General features: G+C 35.3%; 1 protein-coding gene across 2 annotated transcripts in view; it reads right to left on the bottom strand.

Moving 5' to 3' along the window:
* The window catches only part of LOC145292919 (transmembrane protein 117-like), a 418,600-nt gene that overhangs the window by 45,177 nt on the left and 356,531 nt on the right, over nucleotides 1–16,892 (bottom strand). For both annotated transcript variants that reach the window (XM_080139082.1, XM_080139083.1), the window contains 2 exons: nucleotides 5,003–5,643; nucleotides 837–1,072 (listed from right to left, as the gene is read on the bottom strand). In XM_080139082.1, the coding sequence (XP_079995208.1) occupies nucleotides 837–1,072; nucleotides 5,003–5,570 (804 nt within the window). In that variant the 5' untranslated portion in view covers nucleotides 5,571–5,643. The remainder of the gene's footprint in view (nucleotides 1–836; nucleotides 1,073–5,002; nucleotides 5,644–16,892) is intronic.

Raw genomic sequence — 16,892 nt, 5'->3', positions numbered from 1 at the left:
GGGAAAGATGTGGCTGGTTAATTTTAATGCCTCAAAAATCAAGCTTATCTGTGCTCTGACCCACATCTGACCCCTATTGAAATGAACGGCTCTTGCCTTGAGGATGCTCCATGTTTAGACAAGCTTCCTGGTCTGAACTTCACTCCTGATCTGAAATGGAGCACATACATCATATCGGTTACCAAGGTTGCTGGAAAAATGGTCGGAACATTCTACCACTCCAGTAGATATCTCATTGCTGATGCAATTCTCTCCCTGTATAAGAGCCAAGTATGTCCTAGGATGGAATACTGTTGCCACATCTGGGTAGGAGCTGCTAGAAGCGTCTTATCCTGCTTTAACAGAGTTCAAAACAAACTTTGTAATCTAGTAGGCGATCCCCTTTTCTCTTCTCTGCAGCCTCGGTCCCACAGAAGAGATGTTGCAAGCCTGACTCTCCTCTATCGCTATTTTCATGGCAAGTGTTTGACTGAGCTCCAATCTATGGTCCCCCCATCGCCACTCATCTAGTAAAATCACTATCAATAAATTTCTCTACTCTCTATTGGTGCCTAAACCTAAAGGTAGATTCCATGAACAAAGCTTCTTTTCTAGAACTGCCTGCTAGTGAAACTGTTCCACTGGTCAGCTTTCCAGATGACTACAGTATCGTCATCTTATTGAACCGTCCTTGTAAATAATCTAATTATATTAAAGTTCTACTACAAATGATTATTGCACAACTGTCCTAACAACTACAATACACACATTAACCCTTATCCTCGAATGACCTCCAGGCCTTGATATATGGTAACCCCTTTGTAATTAAAAAAAAACAAAAAAACTTTGGCACTTACCATCCAAGCAGTAAAGAAATCTCCACACCACGTTCCACAGGCTGCCCCTTTCATAAAGAGGCCATTTGTGATGCCCATGGCCGTGGTGATGTCATAGCCTTCTGTACTCTCCCCACCAATCAGGAGAAAGGCATTGTAGAGATAAGAAAATATTAATAGACAAACAAGTGTAGTCATAAACATAGTCATCCAAGAACCATGTGATTTTTGGAACATTTTTAACTTGAAATAGCGTTCTAAAAAAAAAAAAAAGAAAGAAAAAAAGAAAAGGGAAATCAGTATTTGAATTAGAAAACATTACAAACACGAACATTAATTAGTTATAAATACATATGATTATGAAAAATAATAAATATATATAATTATAAAAATAACATAATAATATATAATAATACATAATAAATATTTGAATAAGAAAACATTACAAACACGAACATGAGTCAGTTATAAATATATATAATTATAAAAATAATATATTAATAATATATAATAACAAATAAATTATAATAATAATAAATATCTGAATTAGAAAACATTGCAAACACGAGCATAAATCAGTATATATACATATAATTATAAAAATAATAAACAATAATACAATTTATATCATTGATAATACTACTAATACTACTACTAATAATAATAATAATAAATATGAAAATATATTATACATAGATGAGCTTGCATACTTCTACCTGACTATGTAGGAATGGGCTACAGTCTTATTCGTTTTATTTTACATTAATACACTTTTAAATTGGTGCGTTTTGTCACATCTTATTTTGATTAACTTATTTTTAGGGGAGGGAGGGACATGGAAGATATGTTGAAAAAACACTTGGGTTATAAAAAAGGTTGGTAACATTCAACTTCATTGTTTTTCTTAAACTTATTAGAGAGGAGAAGATTATCTTGAACCAGCCTATCACATCACAAAATCACTTTTGATTTTTTTTTTTTTTGCAAGTAACACAGATTAAAGGCAACAAGAAGAAGAGTTGAAGATTCTGTTCCAGTGATACAATCGCCCTGACCTCTTCCAGCTTGTAACAGAATTGATTATACATATACATACACACACATACATATATATATGTGTGTGTGTGTGTGTGTGTGTGTGTGTGTGTGTGTGTGTGTGTGTGTGTTACAGGAAAAAGGGCTGTCCCTTTCCATGTAAATAAGAAGAACATTAAATAAGTGAAAATGAGATTCGGATAAGCCGAGACTCGAACCTTGTAAGCAAATAGAATGTTAGAAATCGGAATGTTAAAAAGGCCTATTGTTAAATTCTATTATAAATAGTTAGATATTGTTTATATTGTAATTGATTGTTCATTCTTTTATAAAGATGAATATTAAAAATGTCAGCTAAAAAGAATGAACAATACAAATTAAAAATACATTGTTAAAAAATAGGTTAGGTTAAAAAAAATAGGTTAGCAAAAGTGTGTTTGGAAAAACGTGTGCATAGCCACGTGAATTGGTCATGTTTGGGAAACACACTTCTGACGTCATAGCAAAAGGGGGATTCTCAATATAGGAGCTAGAATTAGTCGGATCAGGGTAGTTGAGGCAGAACAGTCTGCTAGTCAGTCAGCAGAGATCAGGAGAGTCAGTCAGTTGGCAGTCAGTGGTCAGCTGGCTCTTTGGAAGCGGAAGGAAGAACATTAAACTATGTAGATCCCGAATTTGAATTCCTGACGTCATCAGCATTCAACCGATCCAATGAATGAAGTATCAGCTTTGTGTTTTTGTAAAACTGTTCTCATGCATCATCATTCAACAACCAATGTGTTAATCATCTTATTATTATTAACATATAAGAAGTGTGCATTTATCACCCTATCAGCCTCAGTATACATGAAGTCACAAGCATCTCAGAAGAGAACTGTATATGTATAAATGTCTTCCTCTCTGTCTCTCCCTCATCATCGTTATATTCATGTATTGTATTGGCCCAATATGAACTCAGCGTTATCCTTTAAAATGTACCCCTATACAACATTATATATATATATATATATATATATATATATATATATATATACACACACACACACTGGATTTTATGGTTCTGGTAAGAATGACAAAGCTTTTACTTTTAGTTTACAAAAAACAACAAGAAAGAGAAAAAGATCAAGATAAAAGGAAATAGTTAAAACAAAAAAATAAAAGTAAAATTAAAGAAAAAATCAAAATGAAAAACAATCAAAATGATAAAAAAATGAAAAAGAAAAAAGTCAAAATGAAAGAAAATCAAACTGGAAAAAAGTCAAAAGAAAAAAAGAAAAAAAAACTGAAAGAAAAATAATTTTAAAATTAAAAATAATCAAAATGAAAAAAAAGGACAAATCCATGCTAGAATTTACTGCATTTTTTTTAAGAACTGAAAATGAACCTTGATCCCCATTCAATGGATAATTAACCAGAATTTGACCAAGTTTGCAAGAGCTTTAATCTTCAAAACTAATAATTTATAAAAATCAGACTTTTAGATTGAGAAGAAAGTTCCTGTGGAAATTTTAATTTGGATTTCAAATGATGTATTTTCCTATAAGCTTTCATTATAATACCTTTACTTTGTATATAGTTTTAAAAAAACGTTTTCTATCTAATCGTTTAATTACAATCGTTTTAAAACAATTATGACTTCTCAAATGTTGAATACAAGATGGAAAAAAGCAAATGTGCACAATTTACTTATTTCAATTCAAGCTAGGCCAAAAAGCTGCTGAAACAGCTCACGATACTAATGAAGTGTTTGACCCAGGAACCACAACTGAACGCACAGCACAATAGTGGTTAAGAAATTTTGTGGTGGCGACAATGCTCGACAACACATTGCTGGATTTTTGGCAAGATTTTTATGTTACTGGAATAAATAAACCAGTTTTGTATTGGCAAAAGTGTCTTGATTCTGATGGTGTCTATTTTGATCAATAATTTTTTCCTTGAGCCGAGATATGTTCATCTGAATTTAAAAGTTAAAAACCGCAAGAACTTTCTTGTCAATCTGATAGATATGGATAGGCCAAATATTCTAGAATTTTCTCCACCTTTCCTGAACAATAGTTCAGTTTGTGGATATAGACGTGAACTATAAAATATAGATTGAAAAAACCTAGCCCTAACAGAAGCGTTCATAAATGTATTCAAATAATGAAAGAAAAAAAAAACAAAGAAAGTAACAATACAAAAAGGAACAGAGAAAAATAGTGTTAAAAGGAATAAGTGAAAAAAAAAAACTATGGTAAAACATTGGGGTGTACATATATGTCATTGTCATTGCTAGTTTAATATTACTAGATTAGGTAAGTGCTTGTGAGAGCTGGAGAAACATACAAGATTATAGGTTGTTTAGGTCATCCATAAATAAAAAAGTAACTTTTATAAATAAATGCTTCTACAGAGCTGCACATCCCAAGAAGAAGTGTGGAGTTAGAGTTGAAAGTTAGCAATTTTAGCAGGGTTTTTTTTAATTGGCTTCGGATTTAGAGAAGTTGGGTTTGTCAAAATAATGTCTGGAGTCAAAAGTCAAGAGTTGAAGTTTTTTTGTTTTTTCTTAATCGTCTATAAATTTGGAAATCAAGTGTTTTTAAAAACCTATTCTAAAACTGGAATCAGATGTGTTTCAAAGTCGGGTATTTTGTAAAACTTATTCTAAAACTGGAATCGAATGTTGTGTTTCAAAGTCGTTTTTTTTTTAAACCTACTCTGGAGCTAAAAGTCAGGTTGTGTGTTCCAAAGTCACATATTTTTACGACCTCATCAAGAGTTAAGTCAGATGTCATTAGAGCTATGACAACAACATATTCTTTTCATAGTTTTGACTCTCGAGTATATATCGACACAGTTAGACACACTTAATCAACCGAGAACCACATCACTCTACATAAAAAACATATAAGATATCAATGGATATATCCCTAAAAATCAAAACAAGGAAAAGAATAGGCTGTTGTCATAGTCCTAGTCATTATTCAAAATCAGGTTTTTTAAAACTTGCTTCAGAGTTCCAAGTCAGATGTAGTATAATGATGTCAGGTGTCAGAAATAGTTGCAAGAGTCAACAAAACTAACTTTAAATTCAAACTGAGAATAGATAGGAAATAAAACACGCATGAGTTGTTTGAGTCGATGAATGTCAACAATCAAAGAAGACTTACTGAAAAGCAGTTCATGAAAAAGTAATTTCCCCAACACGAGTCCAGTGAAAATGCCACACATCCAAAACATGAACTTGATAACACTCCAGTGATTCTTGGGATATTTAGTAAACAAAAACGAGAAATCGTTCCCAATGACAGGCACATGACTCTCCTTGACACTGTGTGCCACGGGGTCTTCAGCATAAACAAGAAAGTTGGCAATAACGACGAGGTAAGCAACAATCAGCCGGCTGTATGGATGCTGGAAAAAGTAGCGAGCATCTCTCTCCATGAACAGCGAGTAAACACTGGCGGCATCCGTTTGGTCTGGGTCCTGAGCCGAGACCACGGGTGTCGAGACCAGGGTTGTATCCACCATATCCGACTGTTCATCGGTGAGGAGAACCCGCTCAGCCGGTAATCTGATGTTGGTGTCACCATTGTTGACAATCTCAGGGGCGTGGCTGGTTTTCTTTTTCTCGTGTTTGATGTTGTTCTGAACGACATCGTTGAGGTTGATTTCATGATAGCCTTTGTTGCAGTTGTCTGGTTCCATGTCAGCTCCAGTTTCTATGGCAACTGGCATTTTTTTACCCGTCAGGCGATGGGGACTCTCATAAGGTGAAGCCAAACTGAATTATCTCCCATTTGGTAATTTCCTAAAAAATAAAGTAAAATAAATGAAAGATAAAAAAAATTTTTAAATCAAAGTTTGTGATAAATATAATTTATAATATAATAATCATATAATATAATAATATATAATATTAGTAAGCATTTTCTTCCAGAGTTGCAGAATACGCACTAACATTGTTGAGTGTCTTACACGTTTTACATTGTATCAAGTTGTTCAGTTTATGTTCATCTATTCATGGACGTTGTCTATCAATCTGGCTTTCCTGTATTATGCGTTCAACACATATTTCACAGAGCCCTACACTGGATACGTAACCTGATCTAACAATCTGAAGACTATACATTTGATGACAGAGGATATTCAAGGGATGCCTGTAAGTTTTCACAACTCTGCAATACTGATGCGATCATATAGTTTATGATCAGTAAAGAAGTGCATAATGTCGCTTCAGAAGGTTTCTACTTTCTGATATAATTTTATGATCCACTTAACACATTCAAGCTCATTTAATCAGTGACGTGCAAAGAACTTTTCCAGGGCAGATGCTCAAGTGAAAAAAAATGGTGTTTCAGTGGGGTACAGGTCTATAATACAATGCTTCCGTTCAGTCTCAGAAGGCAAAGGATATCTCCTGTAAGAGCAGTTGCGCATGTAATTGTGTAGCAGGGATTGCGCAATTCCCGACCACACCTCTCCTGAATTGACACTTGTTTGAGTCCAGTGGCAAGGACAAATTCAGGACGACTGGAAACAATGCCGAGATACGCAGAGAGCACATACAGCACCTGGAAGCCTCAAATGGTCACCAATTTTAGTACTGACCAGGTTCAACATTGCTTAACTTCAGTGATCCAGTGGAAACCGGTGTTTCAACGTGATTATGCTGTACAGGTTTATAATATATTCTTCTGAAAAGGCATTTTTAAAATAGGAGTAAAAGGGGCAGGACCATTGCACCTCTGCACATCCCTGTTTAAAACTACAGGAAGGACATATGCGTTATAGAGTTTTGCACTGATTTTGTATGGTACGTGTTTAGAAGTTAGGGTGGTTTTGTTTCTTGTGAAGGTGACCCAACCGAAACCGATTTTTACCCATCTTTTGATGAAAACAACTTTCAACAAACTCTGTAATGTGTTCGATTTGTTGGCTGTTAATGTTATAATGACATAGTTTCCAACAAATAAAATGGACAGCCAGATTGGAAAATGTATTTGTACTCAACCCTTTCAAAGGGTAGGGTCAGAATAAGCATGTTCATTTTGGTGGAGCAATGCAGAGTCTTCTTTTTTATCCATTAAGCAAAATGTGAAACAAGGTTAAAAATGGAAAATTCCACATCAGTTGGATTAAGCAAAACAAAAACATGAAATTTTCCATTAGAAGTCAAGTTGAAGTTAAAACTACATATCTGGGCATGTTTACATATTAATACAATGCGGTCAAGAAGTCTTTAATGGATCAATAAGGGATTTTTAACTTGAATAGATTCTTTTTTGTTTTGTTTTTTAACTCACATTCACCCCAAACAAAGCATATCGCCACTTGGATGTAAAGAGATACTATTTGGGACCATGCCTAGGAAAGATTAACAAGATGTTGGTTTACATTACATTTAAACTTCTGCATATCAGTACAGTCAGGGAAGCAGGTAGTAGGAAGGGAATTCCAAAGATTCTTTATTTTTGCTGATACCTTGATAAAATGTTATTAGGTTGACAAGAAGGTTCTTGCGGAATTTTCAATTCTGATTTCAAATGATAGATTTTCAAATAAGTTTTCATTTTAATACCTTTACTTTATATATCATTTTAAAGGGCGTTTTTCGCGCTATCTAAACGTTTAAATTACAATCGTTTTAAAACAATTATGTCTTCTTTTCAAAACGTTGAATACAAGATGGGAAAAAAGCAAATTCATACAATTTTTATTATTTCAATTCAAGCTAGGCCAAAAAGCTGCTAAAACAGCTCGCAATATCAGTGAAGCATTTGACCCAAGAACCACTACAGAATGCACAATGGCGGTTTAAGAAATTCTGTGGCCGTAACGAGAGTCTTGAAGTTGATGAGCATAGTGGTCAACCATCAGATGTTGACAACAATCTATTAAGAGCCTTCGTCAAAGCCAATTAATGCACAACTGTTCGAAAATTTGCTTCTGAATTAGACTTAACATATACAACGATTTCCAACCACATGAGAGAGATTGGAAAGACAAAAAAACTTAACAAATGATAGCCTTACGAATTATTTTTTTGTTCGTTTTCTCCCCATTAAAAAACGACCCTGGTGTCTAACTCTGTCCCGTGGGGAGGCATTGTAAATAGGAACAACCAAAAGAAATGCCGTTATGAAGTGTCATCTTCCCTTCTTTACACCACAATGACGGGTTTTTTGATTGGGTTATGACTTGTGATAAAAAGTGGGTTCTTTATGACAACAGGTGACACTCAGCTCAGTGGTTAGATGCCAATGAAACTCCATAATACTTCCCGAACAACAACACCGAGCATTAGTCAACAGAAAAAGCCCAATTCTCCTCCAGAACAATGCCCAACTGCACGTTGTTAAACTGACCATGCAGAAATTGACCAAATTGGGCTACGAAACTCTGCCTCATCTGCCATACTCTCCAGACCTTTCATCTACCGACTACTACTTTTTCAAGCATCTTGACAACTTTCTGCATGAGAAATGCTTCAACAACCTAAGTGATATCAAAAACGCTTTTAGCGACTTCATCGCCACCAGAACACAAGATTTTTTACGTTACTGACATAAATACACTTGTTTTGCATTGGTAAAAGTGTATTGATTCTGATAGTGCTTATTTCAATCAATAAATTTTTGTTTGAGCCGAGATATGTTCATCGGAATTTAAAAGTTAAAAATTGCAAGAACTTTCTTGTCAATCTGATATTATTATCCTTCCACATATAGTACATAGTAGTCTCAAATGGTAACCCAGCCAATACAGACCAAACTCAACATTGCTTAATTTGAATGATCTAATGAGAATCAATATGTCAATATGACCATAGCCATATTAAAGCATTAATCAGCATTTTAAAAAGATTTAACAGCCATTTTAGAAATGATTCACTACTTGTAAAAGCTGAAAGGTATTCAAAGGGTTAATGAGATAAATTATCAATTGAATGATGAAAAATATCATGAGAGGATTGAATAAGATCAAAAGAATGAATAAATTGTGATTACTTATAAGGGCAGTTAATGATAAGTTTTGTTTTTTTTAGTCAAACCAACCCAAAACAAGATCTATTTCTACTTGGACATAAGGGGCTACTATTTGGGACTATATTTAGAAGAGATGAACTAGATGTTGGTTTACATTACATTTAAACTTCTGCAAATCAATACAGTCAGGGAAACAGGTAACTGGAAGGGAATTCCAAAGTTTAGCAATCTGAAGAAAAAAACTATTAGAGTAGAAGGCTTTCCAACATTTAGGGACCTCTACATTGAAGGGGTGGGATTTTGTTGCTAAATGAGTTTGTCAGGGTGTTACATCAAGAAGGCACAAGTTCAATGAGTTCATCAGAGTACATACCATTAAAATACATATAAAACAGGCACAGTAATTAAACATTGTGGCAATGGGAGAAGAGTTAAAGCTTAGTTGACAGTGCAGGACCTATTAGATTGGAGATTCTTCAAGGGAGAGACTAGCAGTAGATGCACTAGCCCAGATGTGACAACAATACTCCATACATGGGCGAATGGTAGCTTTGTCGAGGTACAGAATACTCTCAGATGAGAGTAATTTTCTAGCATGATAGAGGGAACCCACCTTTTTTGCAGCAGCCTTCGTAATATTCTCAATGTATTTCTTCCAGTTCTGGTTGCCTGCGAGTGTTAAGCCAAGGTGTTTGAAGGACGAGCTCTCACGTAGGATACTATTAGTCATGGCTATCAGTGGTTGAGAAGGCTTCTTGTAATTGTTAAAGGAAAGAAGCTTAGTCTTAGTAGCATTATATGTTGCTATCCATTTACGACCCCATTTACACTACGGACTGGGGATGTTTTCTTAGGATTCTGCCATTGCCTTAGATATGTGTACATCGGTTTTTCCCTTATACCTATAGTAGAGTGTTGTATCATCAACAAATATACCCATCTCAGACACAATGGCATCAGTGAGGTAGTTAATGAATATCAGGAATTATAAAGATCTAAGGTTCGACCCCTGAGGCACTCTCTTAATATTATGCCGTTTGGATGTCCATCAAGGACATCCTGAATTTTCCACTTGTCTAAGAAGGTTCATATTTAGCATTTGTTCAGCAATATCGCATGATTTAAGTTTGATTTGAAGCCCTTCCTGCCAAACCTGATCAAAAGCTTTGGATATATCAAAAAGTACATCCCTGGCTTCTTACACCTTATTCAGTAGATGGCATATGCGTTCAGAGATGACAATTCAAATATCTGCAGTAGAATGGTATTGCCTAAATTCATACTATCGGTCAGTAAGAAGATTGCCTTTTATGAGGTGGACTAATGCTTGATTGATTAATGACTCAAAGATTTTATTTTAATTTTTATTTTGTTGGCATTGAATTTGAAGATGGTCATATTGTAGCCTTCAAGGATGCAGTTCGGTGGTAATGAGTTCCATAAAAAACATAAGTTAAAAATGTTGTTAATTTTAGCATATCTTATTTCTGTTTACGCCAAAGAATTAAACTGAAAGACAATCATGTTTTCTAGATTTACTTGTGGTACAGTAAACTTGTATGATTTGGTTGGTTGGTTGTTTTTGTTTTACAGCATATCAACCCTTTTCGGGTTATTTAATGCCGAATCCAAAGATTTTGAAGAAAATTTTTTTTAATAGAGTATATTTGTTGTTTTCACGTCAGTTTCTATTTAACCCATAGTTGGGACCCTAACAGGTACTACCACTCCGGGTCAGAGTGGACCTGGGAGCAATGGTAATTAAAGGGTGGCTCCACACTCCCCAAAGCCCACAAGCTGGGGCCTTACCACTGGATATAGTTTAAGGTCATATCCAGGACCCCCATTGAGGGACTTTTACCCTCTGCAGGGGGGGGGGCAGTCGGCGTATTCTAATGCCCCACCGACAGGGCCAAACTTGTATGAATGTTAAATAGGAAATCAAGTGTGTTAAAGAAGAAACAGCTGATTCTAAGGATGATTAATATTTTGGACAATTTTTCCTAAACGAATATTTTATGAATAATATGTCAGGAAATATTCTGAATCATAATAAAGATGATAGATGTGTCTTCTTCGTAAAATGATGAACAAAGACAGATAACAAGAAAATAAAAAGTGGCAGAAGGGATCCAGCCTGCTAAGCTTCTTCTTCACATTCTTTATCTGACCTTAAACTGAAAACTTCAATTCAAATATTTTTACATTCACACTAAAGAAATGTTTTCATAAACATGCAAAGACAGGCTTAGATCTGATGATCTCATAGGAAGATTAAATCTGGACAGTATAGGGAGATGTGTGCAGAACAGAAAACTCCATTGGTTTGGTCACACTAAAAGAATGGACGAGAGATCTTTGATAAGTAGGTGTAGAACAGTTGAGGTAGCAGGTCCGGTTCAGAGGGGAAGGCCAAGAAAAACATGAGAGAAAGGGACAAGAATGTACTTGAAATAAAGAGAGATAAATAAAGACCTGGCCAGAGATAGGTTAGTTTGAAAGTCAATTTCTAAAAGCCATTCAACACATGCCAGCATGTAAAATGGATGCCGACGATGACAAAATCGTCATATGGGCAGATACTTTTCAGATTGATATGCTATTAGATGTGTCCCGTACACATGCACACAAATGTATCTCAATTACTCATCAGTTATTTGCCCTTGTCTCAACTTTAGATTCATCCGACAGGTGGCGTTTTCTGCTTCCTGTTAGTTCTCTAGCTACTTCCGTTATCTACCTATCTCTATCTCTTTAGCGTCTGACCGTCGATGTGAACGTTCGCACATTTCCGTTCGCCTTGACAAGGCGATAACCTTCGTTTCGAGATAAAACGAAGGTACATTCTTTGTAAAGGTAAGAATGAATACACGTTTTTATATTAACGAACTCTCGTGATCACACACAAACACCAGACACACGTATGCGCAATGAACATATACGCCTAACAAACACTTTCAACTTGATGCATGCTCATTCGAACACACACGCGCACGCGCGTGCACAACACACTTTGTTATTATTCATAACTTCTCTCTTTAAATAAATATTTCTTGTATATATGTAACTCCGCTTTAACGTTCTTCCTTTTAAATCTCATTTAAGTGTGCTTCGGTCCTGGATATGGCCTTCAACTATATCCGGTGGTGAGGCCCTAGCTTGCGGGCTTTGGGGAGTGTGGAGCCACTTTTTAATTGCCATTGCTCCCAGGTCCACTCTGACCCGGAGTGGTAGTACCTGTTAGGGTCCCAACTATTGGTTAAATAGAAGCCGACTTGACTTGAAAAAGATATATATTCTATTAAAAAAAATTTCTTCAAAATAACTGGATTCGGCATTAAATAACCTGAAAAGGGTTCATTTGTAATCGTCCAAATAGTTTGAAATAAACAAAAACATTTTCTAACTTACTCAATTTTATGTGAGATTTCGGGTGTTGAGCTAACCAACTAGAATGTCTCTAAGTCCCAAAACTTGACAGTCAAGTTTATATATATATATATATATATATATATATATATATATATATATATATATATATATATATATCTTAACATATAGATCTTATATATATAGCTGCACCGATGAGTTGTGATACAACGAAACAGTACTGTATGTGGATGACAAATTAAAAACGTCCCCCTCTTTGGGTTGAGCACTTTGTAAATATATTTTCACCCAACGCATATTTAAGCAATTAAAGCGAAGCCCACTATTTATTTGTTTGTAAACAAGTGATAGCTTGAGCACTGTCTGCGACGAACAAGCGTGGATTTAATACACACTCGAGGAGAAATATTTACAGCACTGATTCGTAGCCAAGTGGTTAGGGCTGTCGACTGTCAACGCGTAGGTTCGATCCACGGCTAGAGAAAGGTGTTTGTCTAGCCGCACTGATGAGTTGTGATACAACAAAACAGTACTGTATGTGGATGACAAATATATATATATATATATATTAACATATAGATACTCTAATAGATACTTTAACATTTCGAGCCTGTCGTTGTTTTATCGTTATTTCCATAGCAATTGCTCGTCTGAGCTCCAATCTCTGCCCGCCCCCTTGCCAATCTTTCATAAAAGCACCTATCTAGCTGAAACCACTGTCAGTAATTTTCCCCACTCTTTATGTGTGCCTAAATGAAAACGTAGATTCCATGAACAAAGCTTCTTTCTTAGAAGTGCACGCCTATGAAACTCTCTTCCGTTTGCCTGTTTCCCACCTGACTACAACTTGGATGTCTTCAAGTCCAATGTAAACAAGTTCCTGATGAACTGCCCCTTTAAGTAAGACACTTTATCAAATCTCCATTACTAGCGATTACTACATTATCCCATTGATTACTGTAAACGCAATAACCCTTATACCCGAGTGGCCTCTTGGCCTTGATAAGTGGTGACTTCCTTGCAAAAAAAGGGGGGGGGGTTGATATGCCATAAAGCAAAAACAACCAACCAACTAAATGTGCTTCTCTTAACGTTGTCGTTCCCTTTTATCCGGAGTCGTAGGAACACGTGTATTTGGTGTACACAAGATCGGTGACGAATATTTCTTTTCATCATGTTTCTCGACCTTACACAAACCGGCTAACAGCCTACTCTACAATGCTAATATCGATTTCCACAATGGTAACTACTTACGCTACAATCATTATCATCATTATCATCAATCTATGTATAAAACAAAGTTTAGCATGTGTGCTTGTACTTTGAGGAGAGAATCAGAATGTATAAGCTTTTAATGAATGGATGAAAAAAAAATTTAAATGCACTTCCCCTCTCAAAAAAACTTATTCAATTCAGGGAGGGGAGGGGACAAAATAACTGATTATATAAAAACTATAACAAAATGCAAAAAGAGTGGTGTTCCCCTTTGCTATATACTTTCTGACTCTCTCTCTCTCTCTCTCTCTCTCTCTCTCTCTAGAGAGAGAGAGAGAGAGAGAGAGAGAGAGAGGAAGGGGGCGAACAATGAAAGGGAAGAATCGTAGCAAGTAATCTTGTGCTTCTGAATGCAAAGCCATCATCAAAACTGAATGACTTCTTTTTGAACACTTCAGATTTGCTACATTGTTGAAAACAGGCATGAACAGTTAGAAAAAAGGGAAACGCAACAGGACAATTGAAGTCTCACATAATAAAATGAAAAGACAACAAAAAGAGTCCTTTTATTGTAAGCTAACTGTACATTCCCGGCGTTGTCGGGGAGTTTTCTTACTTTTGTTTTTTTGCTGTTTTTTGTAATTGTAATCAATCACGTGGAGACATCTATTATCTAAATCTCAAACATCGGTTTGTTTGTGTGTTCGTATATCTGCTAAAAAGTTTTTCAATCGCATCGAACCGGGTCAAAACTGGTATCATCTGAAAGAGCAATCCCTCGGTCGCATAATATATGAAAATTAGAAAAAAAGATTAATTCTGTGGTGGTCTGGTCAACTGAACTATTTCTTGCAAGGGGGAATCACTTTTGCGTCACGATTTTCGCACGTGTAACAAACTAAAAATATGTTTAAAAACATTATTTTGCTGGTCATGGTATCATAAGTCGTCCTGGCCGTGAACGCTAACGTGTTAGCCAGTAAGTTTTTTCCCTTCTTTCTTTCTTTTGCGTTTTAGGTTCGAGTCTGCCTACCATAGCTAATTTTTTATTTATTTATTTATTTGCAGTCGCACAGGCACTCGCTAATATTTTGATTGAAGGAAAAGTTATTCTGATTCATCTATCAATTTATATATACAGGCTGGGGGGGGGTCCGACACACGGGCAACAAAAAGTGCTTCTCTTTGTATCCCTTCTGCTGAAATATCTTGTAGGGAGTTTGTTCTTTTTTTTTTTTTTTTTTTGGACGATTCCGTTCTTTTGTGAGGGTATTGATGAAAGTGTTCAATATCCTTAGTATAGCAGGTGCATCCAAACCAAACTTCATGTCCATCCAGACAATGCCTAGTATCCATGCTAGTATAAAATAATCGTTGTTTGAGTTGTTAGTGGCGTAGCGAATAAAGTGGTAAAATTTAGTTGTAAGTTACATTCTTCTGAAGGTTGAAGTTCAATGCATGTACTACTCAATATACTACTACAAATTACTTTCTACCTGATCATGGCTGACGGAATGAGAGCATGCTACCTCCATGGATTAAATAAAGGAGTATGTTCGAAATTCTGTACAGCCCCTCCCTCCCTCTTCAAGAGAAAGATTCCAGAGTTCGACAAGATATACTCAAAGAAGGTCGAAGGTTACACTGACCAAAACGTTGTGAAAATAACACCCAAAATGAGAACAATAGTTCAATAGGTATTATTTTTTTTTTCATTTAGATAAGTAACTGTATCGATCCTCGGAATCTATTATGTTAATGTTTTTTGTTTTGTTTTTGCACATACTTCTATTCTATAATCATGTCATTTTAGTAGGTTCAATATTTAAGCTAAAATGCAAATCAGAAATGCTAATTCTTATTAAAAGAATAAGGTTTATTCCTCTTAAGTGATTTTTCTTGTAAGGTATTTATTTAAGAATGTCTCAACATTAGTAAACTACCTAAAATAGCACTCAGTTAATTAGATTGTCGGTTTGTGATGAACAACACCTTTGAGAGAATTGGAAACCATAGTCTTCCTTTTCACTAAAGAGACATCACTTATCAAAGCCGAAAGGCCAGTCGAGGATAAGTGTTAATAAGTGTCAGGCAGACAGTTTGACAACACTAATGATGGAAGTTTGGTAGAATTTGATAATTTAAGTGGACAGCTTGACAAGAATTTGTTAACATTGACCTTGAAAATGAACACGTATTCATCTGGAAAGCAGCCTTGTTCTATTGTATTCTGCAGATGGAAAGTTCTTGGAAATAAACCTAGTTCATGAGAGTTCAGTTGCGTTTTAGGTACAGATTTCACATTTTTTTTTTTTTTACATGGAGGTCACCACTTATCAAGGCCCGAAGGCTACTCAGGGATAAGGGTTATTGCGTGTACAGTAATCAATGAGATAGTATTGCAGTAATCATTAGTATTGGGGATTTTGATAGAGTGTCTTACTTAAGGGGGCGGTTTTTCAGGAGTTTGTTTATGTTGGACTTCAAGACATCCAAGTTGTAGTCAGGTGGGAAACAGGCAAGCGGCAGAGAGTTCCACTGGCGTGCAGTTCTAAGAAAGAAGCTTTGCTCATGGAATCTACGTCTGGATTTAGGCACAGATAAAGAGTGGGGAAAATTGTTGCAGTCGAGCATCTACCATGAAGATGACGATAGAGTAGAGAAAGACAAGCAAAATCTTTTCTGTGAGAAAGAAGCTGCAGAGAAGAGAGAAGATCATTTTCTACTAGATTTGGAAATCAATTCTGTACTTTGTCAAGACAGGAGAAAGTTCTCAGATCAGCACCTCTCCAAATATGACAACGGTCTTTTTTGTTACTTTCACTATTGCCTTACTATTTCTTTAATCTGTTGTGACGTGCCTTAAACAGGCGACTACGGATAAGAATAATGATTTACTTGTCAACTTACTTACCAGTTGTTGCTACCTGACACGGACTTCTATTATTGTACCTAACGGAATAAATCTATTCTTTATTTGTGTATTGTTTTCCATTCAACAATACAACATAATCAGTGCCGTTTTTTATGAAATTATTATTTTTAAATCTGGATTTAATCATTAAAATATCTTTTGATTATTAAATTATTAATTGAACCAAATTCTTCTTAAACTATAAGTTATTTTATTAGGTTAATGTTGTGTTAGTCTTTTTTCATAAAAATCAAACTTGGACATAAACAATCTTTTTCTAAGAAGTTTTAAAGCCATAAATTATTTTCTATTCAATAGTTTAAATTCTTTGAAATTCCTTTCAATTTTTAAAAGTTATGAAGTAATTAATTCTTTTTTTTTTTTAACTATTAAGATTTTTTAAGTTTCCTTTTATTTTGTACTTGCCTGGATGCCCGGTGTTGCCTGGTGTTGCCCAGGTGTTTGGAGATGTGTGTGGAGCAAAAAAAAGTGGTCATAGGCAGGCAGGCTCGAACCTATGTATGTGGAGAGAGCTGTTAAAAAAAAAATGGT

Source organism: Euprymna scolopes, chromosome 14 (assembly GCF_053919585.1).
Source record: "Euprymna scolopes isolate OS-2025 chromosome 14, ASM5391958v1, whole genome shotgun sequence".
Lineage (NCBI taxonomy): Eukaryota > Metazoa > Mollusca > Cephalopoda > Sepiida > Sepiolidae > Euprymna > Euprymna scolopes.
This window is presented reverse-complemented; position numbering and strand designations above follow the sequence as displayed.